Source organism: Tachypleus tridentatus, chromosome 10, assembly GCF_004210375.1.
Source record: "Tachypleus tridentatus isolate NWPU-2018 chromosome 10, ASM421037v1, whole genome shotgun sequence".
Taxonomy (NCBI): domain Eukaryota; kingdom Metazoa; phylum Arthropoda; class Merostomata; order Xiphosura; family Limulidae; genus Tachypleus; species Tachypleus tridentatus.
In genome coordinates, this window is record NC_134834.1 from 59,970,560 (window position 1) to 59,985,865 (window position 15,306).

At 33.7% G+C, this 15,306-nt stretch overlaps 1 protein-coding gene across 1 annotated transcript; it reads left to right on the forward strand.

The window, feature by feature from the left end:
* Nucleotides 1-1,585: 1,585 nt before the first annotated feature.
* Nucleotides 1,586-12,090, forward strand: LOC143229378 (glutathione peroxidase-like). Its single transcript, XM_076461618.1, has 3 exons — nt 1,586-2,000; nt 4,736-4,879; nt 10,462-12,090. The coding sequence occupies exons 1-3, from the start codon at nt 1,686-1,688 to the stop codon at nt 10,657-10,659; spliced, it is 657 nt and encodes a 218-aa protein (XP_076317733.1). The 5' UTR covers nt 1,586-1,685; the 3' UTR covers nt 10,660-12,090.
* The last annotated feature ends 3,216 nt before the right edge of the window (nt 12,091-15,306 follow it).

Here is a 15,306-nt window from a genome sequence, read left to right on the forward strand (position 1 = left end):
GCAGCTAGTCATCACCACCCACCGCCAACTCTTGGGCTACTCTTTTACCAACGAATAGTGGGATTGACCGTCACATTATAACGCCCCCACGGCTGAAAGGGCGAGCATGTTTGGCGCGACGGGGATGCGAACCCGTGACCCTTAGATTACGAGTTGCACGCCTTAACACGCTTGGCCATGCTGGGCCTGAACTGTCAGACATTGTATCTAAGGTTGGACAGGAAGTAAACCGTTATCTACTAAAGATTAATCTAAAAATTCGTAATTTTGTTCACAACCAAAAGCTGGGCTTATTCTAGCATCGTATATACAGTCATGGATTATTTCATAATAAATGGAATTCTAAAATGTGAACTTAAAAAATTAATACACCGACAAAAAAAAGGTAAAAATAGGGAAAATATATTCAACATTTTCGCCAAACAACCTTCATTGGCACATATAATATTACATTGTGGTAGAGCTCAGCTGTGTTACATAAAACAAATAAAACGTTAAGAGAGAAATAAATACAGATCTTTGATTCGTAATAGTTGGAAATGGAAAGAATGCAGAGTGGAAATTACATAAAGATATAAGATAACTAAAACATTAATAACTATAAACAGATGAATAAACACAATAATGAATATAGATATTGGAATTTAAACAAATCAAACGTTCGTTAGAAACATTAATAATGTGTCCATTTGAAACCGACATTTCGTTTCCTAGCGCAGATTTTCATCAGGTCTTGGAAAAGCCCTGCAAATGAAAATCTCCTCGAAAACTTTTCAGATAAATTACTAATAGCATTCTAAAAGACAGATATATATATAAACAGATAGTCACTTGGCTATCCAAATAACAGTTATCAACGTTACGAATTAATAGAAATAGGATTTTCAACACCGATAATTTCAAAAACGATCCTGAAAATATACGTTCATATATTAAGTATTCTAACAAGTAAAGAAACATTTGGTTAGCCTCCGTGGATAGTTGCTTGGCCATCGAAATATAACAATATGTGTCCTTGTCCTAACTCATATCTAACAACGTTATAGATTAGCAGACACAGGTCTTTCAATGCTGAAAATTTTATAAATGATTTTTAAAATCTACGTAAATAACATCGCAGTACAAATAAGGAAGATATACAATGAACACGATCGTTGGTGGTACATTATACTAAAAACACTATATAGTTCTTTATTGGATACAGTAGCAAGAACTTAGTTACACGTAAAGTTAATTATTTTATTCTTGGAATAGTTTCATGCTTACTATAATGTCCTTAAATATATGCATGAATATATACTGATTCGTGTATGTTTGTTTGCTTGTTTTTAGGTGTTTTTATTGCTGTAAGAAATAAGAGGAGAAGTGCCTAGTATCTACTCTTTGGTATGGTAAGAAATAATGTGTTTATCGTGTTAGACAACACCAAAAATCTGGAAGTATTTAATGGCATTGTCTGTTTAATTTTTAAATCACAGTTGACTATGTACAAGAAAACCTTTTACCATTGGCTGATTTTTAAAAACAAAATTATAACCGATAAACATCTCAAACATTCTTGCGCATGCTTGTAAACTTGTTTCTTATTTGCTCTCTATTAACTCGCCAACACTCTTATAAAGGAACTAACTATTTTTTTCTTGATAGGCACCCTACAGTGGTGCATCGGTCACACATCCACGAAAATGGCTGTAGAGCCAGCACTGCGAATTATATTAACGTGCGGATTATTATTGCCTATTGTATCAGAGATCAATGGAATAAATGCGCGCACGTGCTTCAACTCCAGTAAAGGAAAGGAGTCCATTTACACCTTTACAATTCCAAATCTTATGGAAACTGAGAACATCAGTTTATCTCAGTTCAAAGGCAAAGTGGTGCTTATTGTGAATGTAGCAACGTACTGAGGTTTTACATGGCACTACCCTCAACTGAATGCACTTCAGTCTTCTTACGTCAACTTACAAATACTCGCTTTTCCCTGCAACCAGTTCAAAAAGGTAAGTTACTTAGGTAGACTTGAACAATTTGTTTGTTTTAAATTCTATGCACTTCTACTCTGGGTTAGCCGTCCCTAATTTTAAGGTCATAGACTAAAGGGGAGGTAGTTAATCAACACCACCCACCGCCAATTCTTAGGCTACTCTATACCAACGAATAATGTGATATACGGTCACATGTCTCTAATGGCGAACAAGCTTAGGACTTGCTACCTACAGATCGCGAATCTAGTGCCCTAGCCGCTATTTCATGCCAGGCAAGACTCAAACAGAAATATAACAGTACATGTAAAAAGAAATATTAATAATTTACTGTGATGAATATTATCGTATAAACAGACGTCTGTATTGCCAGAACAGTGACTTTACAGACATTTCGGCTCTGATGTATATTGATTTATTCGTGGTATATTTTAGTTTCTAAATTTCATGTAAATCTACACAATGACTATGTTCTCACAATCACCCTATTTCTGGTCTGATAGACTGTAAAAGAAGCATACAACACCAAGTCGTGGATTGCTCTGGTTTTATCAAACACTGGGATTTGGCCGCTACTCTGTAAGCACACTCCCGACTCCAACGTGCTGAACTCGTTTTTACAGCAATGAAATACAAGTCATGAATACACGGATTCGCAGTATGGACATATTAATCAATAGACAATGACGTCAATTTGTTTTAATACGATTCCATTGAAACTAAAAAAATCGATTATTAATTAACAGAAGTAGTAAAGCTAATGTGAAGAATGAGGTTAGCATGAAAACATTGCAACCAAATGCATCATCTTGTATAAAATGTAAATGTGGACAAGTTGATTCTGTTATCTTAACACTGTTGTCAGTGCCAAGACGATCAAAATATTCTACTGATATTGCGCTGGCTTAAAATTTGAGTACAACACTTCATATATTTAGTCGGCTCACTTACTGACAACACTTGTTCTGTAAGCAACCCACGTTATACAAATGTATTGGGCCGAATAACATCTACAACTTTTCTGTTGTTTGCTTCACTGAGGATGTATTTACGGGACCCTTACGTTTCCGCTTCCTCTCAGCAAACACACTTCCTGCAAAAATGATTACTTATAGCTTTGAACTGTACAATATCCTGTCTTCCTCCCCATTTTCCCTCCAGTGGCACAGCGGGATTTCTCCGCTAGAAACCGGGTTTTGATACCCGTGATGGGCAGAGCACAAATAGTCCGTTGTATAGATTTGTGCTTAACTACAAACAGTCAGTCCTCTCCCTTTTAAAGTTTAAATACTGAAAATATATTTCTTGATCTCTAGAGCAAAGTTTGTTATTTATCAGTGACAAAAAGAACACACCCAAAGATCATCATAACTCTTTATCATATATTTGGTGATAGAATACCATGCTTATTAGTACTAGTTACAGAGATATACAGTACTTATTAGCACTAGTTACAGAGATATACAGTACTTGTGCTATAGGACGATATGCAGTAAATGTCTCAAATCCAGAGTCACCTGTGTCTCACAGACGATGGCCCACACTCCTTATCTGATAAGCGTATTTTTAACAATACTGACGTATATAAAGTTATTATTCATATAAACTAGACACTACTTGCATATTTAAAAGTATTATTCATGTAAACAGGGCATTATTGGCATATTTAAGGGCATTATTCATGTAAACTGGACACTACTAGCATATTTAAAGGTGTTATTTATGTAAACGGGACACTACTGGCATATTTAAAAGTATTATTCATGTAAACGGGACATTACTAGTACATTTAAAGGTATTATTCAGATAAACTGGACGCTACTGGCATATTTAAGGGTGTTATTCATGTAAATGGGACATTATTGGCATATGTAAAGATATTATTCATGTAAACGGAGCACTACTGACATATTTAAAGGTATTACTCGTGTAAAGTGGACACCACTGGCTTATTTAAAAGTGTTATTCATGTAAACTGGACACTACTGGCATATTTAAAAATATTATTAATGTAAACAGGACATTACTGACATATTTAAAGGTTTTATTCGTGTAAGCGGCCTGCGTTATTCTTGCTTTCGATTATTGGAACAATTTTAATCTTCCGAGGTCAAAATATTATATATATGTCCTAAACGGTGTGAATAATGACGTTTTAGCTTCGAACATGAAATATTGTAAAGCTAACGTGAATGGTGTGAACGATGACGTTTTGGCTTTGAGCTCAAGACATTGTACAGCTGTCTTCAACGGTGTGAACAATGACTTTCTGGCTTCAAACACAATATATTGTATAGCTAAAGTAAACGGTGTGAACAATGACTTTTTTAGCTTCAAATACAAGGTATTGTATAGCTAACGTCAAAGGTGTGAAAACTGTGAACAATGACTTTTTGGCTTCAAACTCAAGCTATTGTATAGCTAATGTGAACGGTGTGAACAATGGCTTTTTGGCTCACATACAAGGTGTTGTATAACTAATGTCAACGGTATGAACAATGACTTTTATATATCAATATTAGAGTTTTTGTCTACCACTTAGAGAGCAGGATCTTCCTGACACTAACTAACAAAAATTGACAGTTTTAGGATTTTTTTTTTTCAGCTCTGAACGCCAGCAGAAACAAGAACTCAAAAAAAGAATTGTATTTCAACTTGTCTGGTTCAAATGCTTTAGTTACAAAATACGGTAGATGTTAAGTACGGTAATTATGTTTAGTCTATATTTCATAAGTTTTTCTTTACTTCAATAGCAAGAACCAGGTGGAAATGGAACAGAAATCCTCAATGGGGTGAAATACGTTCGTCCAGGGGGTGGTTTTGAACCGAACTTCATCATGTTTAAGAAGATAGAAGTTAACGGAGCCAACGAACACCCTCTATACACCTATCTTAAGGTATGTGTTTCCTAATCGTATAACATACAAACCGAATGCTTTCTACTCTATTATTTGATGGTTTGTGCTAACAGGTTTACAATAATATTCAAACGCAAAACTACTTCACACTAATCGAAAATGGATGTTATCATTGGTAAAATACACACCAAGAAAGGACAACAATGTTTTCTAACAAAGGTGTATATGCTGACTGGTAAAATACATACATACATACACACACACATAAAAATAGCGAATACCTAATTAAACATTGGTCTATGCCAACTAGTAAAATATACATATTGAGAATCCACTATAGTGTTATCTAAAGTTGTTTATATGCTGCTGATAAAGTACATACACCAGGAAACCACTATCCATTTACTTAAAGGTGAGAATCTGCTGCAGGGGCGTTCAGCGCCAGCAATTGTATGTAGTTCTAAAAGTGCTCAGTATGCAGCTGGAAACTGAATTTTGTGTAGTTTCAATTTTGCGTGTAAGATACTGGAAAGCTGCGGAACCACAAACCTTTCTCTAAAGAATGTACGTCACATTTTATATACAGTAATGGATATCACAATATGATGTAAACTTCAGCCTCATTAAAGTTTTAATAAAAGTTTCGCGAACGTCTTAAGTAACCGAATGGGTGTCCTTACTAAAATCTGCATTATGCACAAAAATCGACTTTTAAACCCCTTCGAAAAAAAAATAACATGAAAGAGAAATAAATACGTAAAATAATGCTCAGTAGGATGTTACAAAACATTTTAATTTATTATTTATGCAGACTTGAAAATTTAGTAAAACAGCTTGTGTTGTGCTGACTGGTAAAGTATACCGAGAAATCACTGTATAAAGGTGTGCATGTATTCAATGGTAGAATATATACATGCTAAGAAGCTGTTATACGGTTGTGGTGTACTTACACGGACTTACAGTAGAACAAGTATGATGTTGGCTTACTAACGGCTCGACGGATATTAAGTAACAAAGTATATGCCCTCTACTATGTGCACTATGGCTGAGTTCGTCTTAAATAAAGGATAAAAACAGATAAAAAGTGAAACTACAAACCTTGAGTACCAAAACAGATAAACACGATACTTTAAAACTGGTAAGAGAACGTGAGAGGTGAAGAGAAACTATAGTGAGTTTTATCTCAACAGTCCAGGATAAGCTTATTCGTTTGTTTGAAAGTAAACACAAAGGAACACAGTGGACTACCTGTGGTCTGTCCCCCACTGATGGGGACATACCGCTGCACTACATTGGTAAAAATAAATAAAACAGGCATAAAGTTGCCAACGCTTAAACAAAAGCTCCGTGAAAACCAATTTTTAACAAAATAAGTTAAATAAAGCCAAATATTAATCTTAGCAAAATCTACCTCGCAGTGGATAATACGGAGTTTAATACTAAATATACAATAACAACTCGTAAATCCAATTTGCACGAGTCACTTTTCAACCATGTAACCTTGTTCAGTAATACTTAAGTTCAAAGCAGACGAACCCAGGGACATTACCGAATTTTCTGACAAAAAAGACATTGTTCTGTTTTGGGGCATCATAAGATACATTTCCTGCATACCAGTTAGTGAACTAAGTCTCCGACAAAACTAGAATTAGAAAAAGTTAGATGTTTCTACCTAAGTAACTTCCTCTATTCATACTGAAGTGAAAGAAAAAACAAAAATTTCGAGAAAAATATATCCACTATTTAAGGGAGTTGAAACCCATTGTATGAACTTGTAACACACAGTTGTCAATGCATATAGTTATTGGTAAAATACATATGCTAAAAGACATCTATACAGTAATCCAAATGAATTTGTGTTCTAAATGTTATAATAACACACAGACCACTCTCAGTATAGTTAGCAAAACAAAATCCTTGATGCTTAGATTTCAGAAGCTATTTATGGTTATTTAAAATTCTATCTTCTTTCCAAGAGTTATGTATATATATTATACTTTATCTAAATGTGGCTATATTCAACAAATGCAAACTGAAAGAAACGTTTGTCGTAAGTGAATTGAAACATATCATTTGAGGAGCAAAACCAAAGCATATTTCGTTTTGACTTTGAAAAATATGTTATAATTTATAAACTGGTTAATGGAGAAAGTTCCTTTTAAAATTTTTAAATACAGTTTAACATGAAGGTCTTAACTTTAAACCAATAGTATTAGTCCCTTACCAAGTAGCAGTTTTTAACAGACATATTCATTGTGCAATGCCCGTGACTTGAGAGGCTAGAAAGAAACCTTGACAAATAATCTTAACAGTTATTGGTACGCTTACTCATGGAAACTGACGTTAATTTGTGCATCCTCAGCTATCTGAGTCCTTGAAACTATACGTTGACAAACACTTAAGTTACAGGAATTGATTGAACTGATGAAAACTCATCATCAAAACTCGAAGTAATGTGAAGGTTACTTAGCTCCCCTGGTCAAGGGTCAAGTTTTATTTACGATACTTTCCATTAACAAAATTACAGGAAAAAAACTTGTCTTGAATGCGTGACGGGTATTTGCTAAAACTTATTAGACAAATACAAGTTTTACTACAAAAGGTTTTTCATGTTATTTTATTGAAGTCCAAAGCAATCGAATGAAGCATTAATGTTTCTTATGTACAAAAGTATTAATTTAAGATTAAGTTTTTCATTTTTACGTTATCGACCCACTGTTGTACCCTTAGAAGTACCTGTCATTTAGTGTGGGAAGAGCAACAATCATTAACACGGGTTAGTGCAACAACAGTTAACGAATAGCGCGTGTAAAAATTAACTTATATAGTAACTTGGAATAATTTCAAAGTTAAATTCTTATAATAAAATTTTAATATTCAAACTCTCTTATTATATTCCTCCTCAGAAGCGTAGTAGTATGTCTGCAGACTTGGACTAAAACCGAGTTTCGATACCACTGGGGCCAGAGCACAGATAGCTCATTGTATATCTTTGTGATTAACTCCAAACAAATATATTATATTTTTGATATTTTCCTACATTTTTCATTTCACTCAATAATCAGTTTAACTGAGTTGAGATAAATTTGCATATTTACACCTGAGTTCTCTATCAATAAATGGTAAGAATAACGTTAATATTTATCTTTTATCTCAGGAATTGTAAACGCGAACATTATGAACATTTTTCACTCAGGCAAGCCTCAATAAATGAAATATATTATGATTTGTTTATACTTTTATTCATACACTGAGGTAACCTATATAGCGTTACAGAAGTTTTATCTAAGAATATCGAAATGTAAATGATCCCAGAAATGCACTAGATAAAAAGAGCATACTTATAGTATGGGAAATCAGAATATAATAATAATAATAATCTTATTTAGACTAGCATTTAATTGCTTTGAACTATTTGTGTGTTTTAAAGTCTTCAAAGTATAAGATGAATAATTACTATTCCAGTTCGAATAGTGAATAGTGATCAGTTCTTTCTTTTTTATTATTTTTGATAGTTGTCCGACTAGTTCTATGTGTATTAACATGATTATTTCAGAGTTTAACAAGTTCTTTTTTATCATATCAGAACTTTCATCATTACCGTACCTGCTTATTCTAATTTCACCTCAACTGACCTCACGATCTTTAAAATAAACTGTCATTAAAACCCAAGCCAGTCATGAAACTACTCTAATAAAAAATACACGGCTGAAGAATTGTAGTCTGTGGTATACGGCTGTATACTAAACACTGATGTGTGGTATATGGCTGTGTACTAAACACTGATGTGTGGTATATGGCTGTATACTATGCACTGATATGTGGTATATGACTGTATACTAACCAGTGATTACCACTGTCTTGTCTTTTCAGCATGATCCCCAGTAGTGGTTTATTTTACCTTGTGAACATAGCCGCTATAAAATCCATGTAGCTGTTGATACATACTGCATTTTCAGCAAAAGGTATTTTTGAACAAACTCTTGCTATCATAGATGCTTAATCAGAAGATCAGAAAAGGCATTTGCCCTCTCACTTTGAATACTGTTTTAATAAATAATTTTCTCACCTTCTTCGAACGTCAGTACCTCCTTAAACTTGTTTTCCTCCCACTGTTAATAAAGTTAGGCGTACGTGTATACTAAACGGTATACTAACTGGCTATTTCTTATCCACATATTTCATTGCTATTGATTGAAATATTAACAATTCAACCAAAAATATTGTACTACCTAGACACAGCAGGATGTATGCGGACTTATACCACTAGAAACTGGGTTTCGATACCTTTGGTGGGCAGAGCACAGATAGTCCATTGTGTAACTTTGTAATTAATTCCAAACAAACAAACAGACGAGCTGGTTTATCCTGCAACACAAATACAGACACCACCACCACCAGTGAACCAAAGATGGTGGTTTTTACAGTTTCACTTCAAAGCTTTGAACTTCGCCCTTTCCTGCTTGGTTGTTATAATAAACATCTCCACACATCAACTGAGTCTTACAGTATATGTTTTAATTCTTGAAAATAGACGTATTGATCAAATATATTTTTTAAAATTTTGATCTCAAATTTAATTTATATTTACTCACACTTGGACGTCGTATACATGTACAAAAGTTAAAAATGAAAGAATTAGAATACATTACTGAATAAGTTATGTAAGCTGTTAGCACACTACTTGTAGTTTACTGTTTTTTAAAAAGTATATTGGAGTAATTTTCTTAACACTTATTACGCAAAAATGTATATGTATTTTAAAAAACAGTAAACTACAAGGAGTGGGGATCCAGTGCTTTAAATATGAAATAAACATCGTGGTTATTATACCCCACGGCTAAAAATAAAGATTTTGTTCAAAAGAATGTCACTGATCAAACCTTGGACCTTCTGCTCCATAGTATCGAATTCTAACTACGCCCGGTCTAAAAATTGTTTGATATTCCACATTCAGAAGAATCAATAATTGTAAGATAAATTTAACATTGATTTTTGTATTGTACAAAAACTGTCTCCAACCGTAAACTGGCCGGCATGGCCAGGTGGTTAAAACACTCGACTCATAATCCGAGGGTCGTGGGTTTGAATCCCCGTCACACCAAGCATACTCGCCCTTTCAGGTGTGGGGACGTTATATGCGCCGATCAATCCCACTATTCGATGGAAAAAAGTGGCCCAAGAGTTGGCGGTGGGTGGTGATTACTAACTGCCTTCCCTCTAGTCGTACACTAAATTGGGGACGGCTAGCGCAGATAGCCCTCGTGTAGCTTTGCGCGAAATTCAAAAACAAACAAACTAACTGTAAACACTTTCCTAATTTATTTAATTTCGAACGATTTCCTTTTTCATAAAGTTTTACATTTTGAACATCTTAAGTTTAACTGTACTAATTTGTGTCAAGTTTGATTTGTACGTTAATACCAAGATACTCTCTAATTTATATCCCCCCCCAGTTGCACAGCAGAATGTTTGTGGGCTCATACTGCTAAATATAGAGTTTCAGTATCATTGTGTAGTTTTGTGTTTAATTCCGAACAAGCTAATTTTACTACTTTTGCGATTTTATCCAGAGTTAGTGTAGTAATTATTAATATATTGTTTATTTTTCTGCCATTTAGAAAAACTGTCCCCCTACAAAAGAACATTTCGCTCCTTCAGATTCACTCTTCTATGATCCCAAACACAGTCGTGATATCCGTTGGAACTGGGAGAAATTCCTTATAGATAAGAACGGAAAACCAGTAACCCGCTATGGACCATCTACTCAACCCAATGATATAGCTACAGATATTGAATATTTGTTAATGTTAAACTAAAATAACTTGAATTGTATACGTTAAGTAAAAATGACTGTTTTGGATAACTCAAGACAAATTCGTTAATCCCTCTATTACTTTTTTTTTAAACTGTGTTTCAAGTTGATTAATACCTTAAAAATTTAAAATCACAAATTAATTTATTATCCAAAGTTGAAATATGTTTATTTCATATTTTTTTTAAAAGAATGTTTTAGGCAGTATGTTAACATGTTTAATACTTTCCTATGGGTCCCCCGCTGGTATAGCGGTAAGTCTACAGATTTATAACGCTAAAATCAGGGGGTTTGATTCCCCTCGGTGGACTCAGCAGAATGCATTTACAGGTCCACCTGTATGACCACTAAAAAATTACCACTACTAACAAGTAGTGGTCTACTTGCTAGACTCTTGACCACTAGCAAACGTATGTGTTTGCTATAAGAAAACACACACATACTTTCCTATGGACTACTCCAGCCTTTTCTCTGATTTCGCACACGACTTTTCGTACTCTGTACTGAGTCCTATGACGTCTCCCAAACCAACCATAAAGTTGGAATAGTTCATAGGAAATCATTTGACACATATTGTTATGTAAGAAAACATTCTCAGAAATATTTGAGGGTGAATGTAAAGTTAAATTTCAGATATTAAACTGCTCCTAAAATTATTTACTAATTCTCGACACTTCTCTTTTATTTTGTGTTTAAACCATTATGTCAGAGAAAAGTTAATTTAATATTTCTTTTTGTTTAACTTATAGTTCACATGGTCCTCTTGTTTCTTAAATAAATCATGTAATAGTATCTACTCTTAACAGACAGAAATACAAGTAAACTAGTATTTAGATTATTTTGCTTTCTTTCGCATCTGGTTTTGATTTTATTTTTGGTGTTCAATATCTTACTTCATCTTACTTTTCATGACAAACTGATCAAAAACTGTATCATTGCAGGTGATCAGTTTAGAAGAGTCACTGGTCAAGCAACCTGGTACTTTAGTGCATTCAACTAGGTTCTGTACCGGTAACAATAATGTAAGATGTAGGAAAGAAAACTGAGCCATGATATGATTAGATTATGCGTTTCCTCAATAATTTTTTTATCAAAATTATTTGTAAATGTGTTTTAATTGTTCTTATTCATTATGAGTATTTTTTCTCCTCACTTTGTCCCAAAAATAAAGTAGTTTTTGACATTCCAACTGACATATATTTTGTTGGAAATGTTATTTAACTTGTTGTATTTTGCTGAAAAACGTATTTTACGGTAATATTCTGAAAGGAAAATGGCATTCAGTTTTAGACCATTGTCTAAAATAATCGATATTAATTACAAATATGATAGGTTTTTTTTTAATGTTTTAGTACATTTTCGAGAAACGTAAAAAACAGCATGTAAAAACATAGATAAAAATTATTAAATAAATTTTTTATTGCAGTATCCCAAATACCTCGAAATGAATGGATTATATTACACCCTTCTGTACGTTTTAAAAACACACTATCGAAGTAAATCGTTTGTTCCAATTGTAACTCTTATTACCGATATATTATTTGTATGTTGAATATAGCAAGACATTATGAAAGGAAAATATGAACTTCACATATGCAATGAATAATGCATTGGCATTTTCATTATACTCTAATTATAACAACAATTAATTATCAGGTTTTCAATTATTTTAATTTTCAAGACAAACTTACTCAGTACTTTCACTGTTCAAGTATATAAATCGAAAGCGCTTAGAAATATTACTTGTCTCAAACATTTTCGAATTATGCACTATTTTACTTATAGTGCCGTAAAATAAATTACATTCTACTGACCTCACAACATTTTGATAATTTATATATTTATTTTACCCTTTGTTTCTTACTGCGATTAAAAGCAAATTTATTTAGATAGACGAAACAACAAAAATGTAAAACAGGAGGTGGTGCTTGCTGTTATAAACATCAAAATCAAAACACAATGGTATTAAGCTCCGTGTATCAGGCAGTTGCTATCTGCTAATATTAAAAGCAGATTGTCCTGTTGTTGTTATATTGTTATTCTTTCGTTGGTGGGCTCTTCTAAACAGGCCCGCAGAGCAGATTTCCCAACTGGAGGATCGGTATCCTGATCCCTCTGAAAATTTAACACCATATCTTTGTTATTGAGAATCAAAAAACGTAGATATAAGTTTTTAGTACCCTGATTTCTCCGAAAAAGTGACAACATATATTCGCTTTCAAAAATCGTAAACATAAATTTTTCATTGCAGCTTGTACTTTTCTGATGCATATATAACATAATACCAAATAAAATTCAAGTAAGCAATAAGTTTTCACGATTCTTCTGATGAGAAAAAGCATTGACCATCTCTTCCATTTCGTTCTTTATCACAAAATGTATTTCCCCTTCAAAATGGCGACATAAAACAGTCTTTCTCGTCCAATGGTAGAATGTAAGTAAGTTTGGATTCTACGTAAAGCAGAGAATGATTTTTCAGCAGAACAGGATGTGGCTGTAATAGTGCTGAATATTTGCACCAACTGAGAATAAGTTGAAAGGAGTTGAGAGATGCTATTCTCATAAATCCATTTTGACAAGTTATATCCTGAAGACAAATGGGGATTTTGTTTTTCTTGATCGAAAATACCAACCACAGTCTTTCTTTCTGAAGATAATTGATTCTCATTTATTCCATAAAAGCATCAAAGTAATGAGACATCATCTGTAGCATCTTCTTTTTCTGTTTGCATTGTGACAGAAGAGAGACCGCAAAGAATATTTTGATCATTTCCATCGAAACGAGATTGAATTTGCTCTTTAAAAGCTTGAACAGTGAGAAAGAAGATAGTGCCTCTTGCATAAGAGGTTGAACTATCAAAATCTGCACACGATGAAACTGATATATCTTTCTTCTTTTATTAAATCTTTTATGTCTTTCGTCAAATTTGTGGCTTTGTCCCATATTTTTGCAAAATTTTCGTTTGCCTCTAGTGATTTAAGATTGTTGATTGTCGCATGAGCAGATTTTTTCATCAAAAAGATATCCATTTTTTTCTGATTGAAGTTAAATTGACAAAGATGAAGCTACACTTAAAGTTTTTCCAAGACTAGGAGAGTGAAGATGAATTCTAAGTCTCAGACTGAAACTAAAAGGCTTTAACCCGTAGCCTTAGTGCTAAGATCGTTTGAAACAATTTTAAGAAGGTCGAAAATTGTAGCTTCAGTGAGTTTCTTCAAGGCCGCCGCCGCGGCATGTCTTAAGGCCCAACGGGTCTCACTCTAAAACTGAAGTACAATGACTTTTTCTCTGCAACTTTTTTGAATTTCCTGAAAATTTTGGTGACACTAGGACAAAAGAGTAAATTAATTGTATTGTTCCTAGAGTGTTTATCATTGATTACGTTTTATTTAGGGTTTTTTGAACAGCAAGATCAAGCAAATGGTCAAAACAATGGACATAAATTGATTTTTGGGGTCACAATTTTGATTACTTGAGCTGTTGTATCCTTGGCCAACTATCAAAGAGAGATCGAGACCCTCTTGCACTAAAGTTTCTGTAATCAATTCAAAACGGGCTTAAACTTTTGTTGATTTCTCCAAGAAGAAGCCTAAAAACATTTCTTTAATGACAACTTCTGAAACTTAGCGAATGCAAAGAGAAAGTGGTTCGTCGCGACTGACATCCATGGTTCCACGTGCGGTGACGGTTATTAATTTTCTCACGTTCATCGTAACCAGATAAAAAATTCATTTAAATATTCCAACTCAACCATTGTTTATGTCGATCAACAAGATCTGTGAACTTTTCCTTAAACTATAGAAGATCCTTACTCCGCAGATGTAAAATTTCAAGAAAATTCAAAAGAATCACATACGTTAAGACGATCTTTATGGTCACCCCTAATGGCAATATTTTTTTTCTGGTTCTGACCACTTAACAAATGTGAATGTCTTACAAGATTTTGGAGCCAACTATTCATATGGGTAACAAGTTGCAAAGTCAGAATCTTGATGATAAGATACCCAAGGGAATTTTTTATACCACATAGCTTGAAATGATCGGCGAATCCCGTAGATAATCCGAGATGGGAATTCGGAAAGTTGTGGTTATTGTAGATCACCACATTTAAAGCCACTAACTTTTCCTGACGACTGTTCTTTCCAAATAGTTTTAGTTTCATCATTTTCTGAATGGTCAGTGGACGAATAAGAATTTACTATGAGAGGTTCCACCTCTTCCAAAAGAGTTTCTTCCTGAAAATCGTGTGCCTCTTTTGAAATAGTGCTTTCGACTTTTGTCAAAACTGTGTCAGTCAATCTAATTTATTGAGAGTGTGAACCAGTCTCTAGTTCTACTGACTGTTTATTAGTTTTGATTTCCATTGCGAGTGATGATGTAGATGTAGCGGAACAAAAAACTTTGGTATCTTCGTTTTCGATTCTGATACGATCTCAGATAACTTTGACTTTTACCGGTCTTGAACATATGACTGTAGCAGCTTTGAATATTCTGTTTCTATAGTCATTGTTCACGACTTTTCACATTCTAAGCATTTGACTTTGTGACGATCACATGCATGTCTTTTTTCCAGCATCTTTGTATTTATTACGAAAAGTTTAGTTGGTTGGTTCATTTGGTGTTTTATGGCACAAAGCAACTAGGCTATCT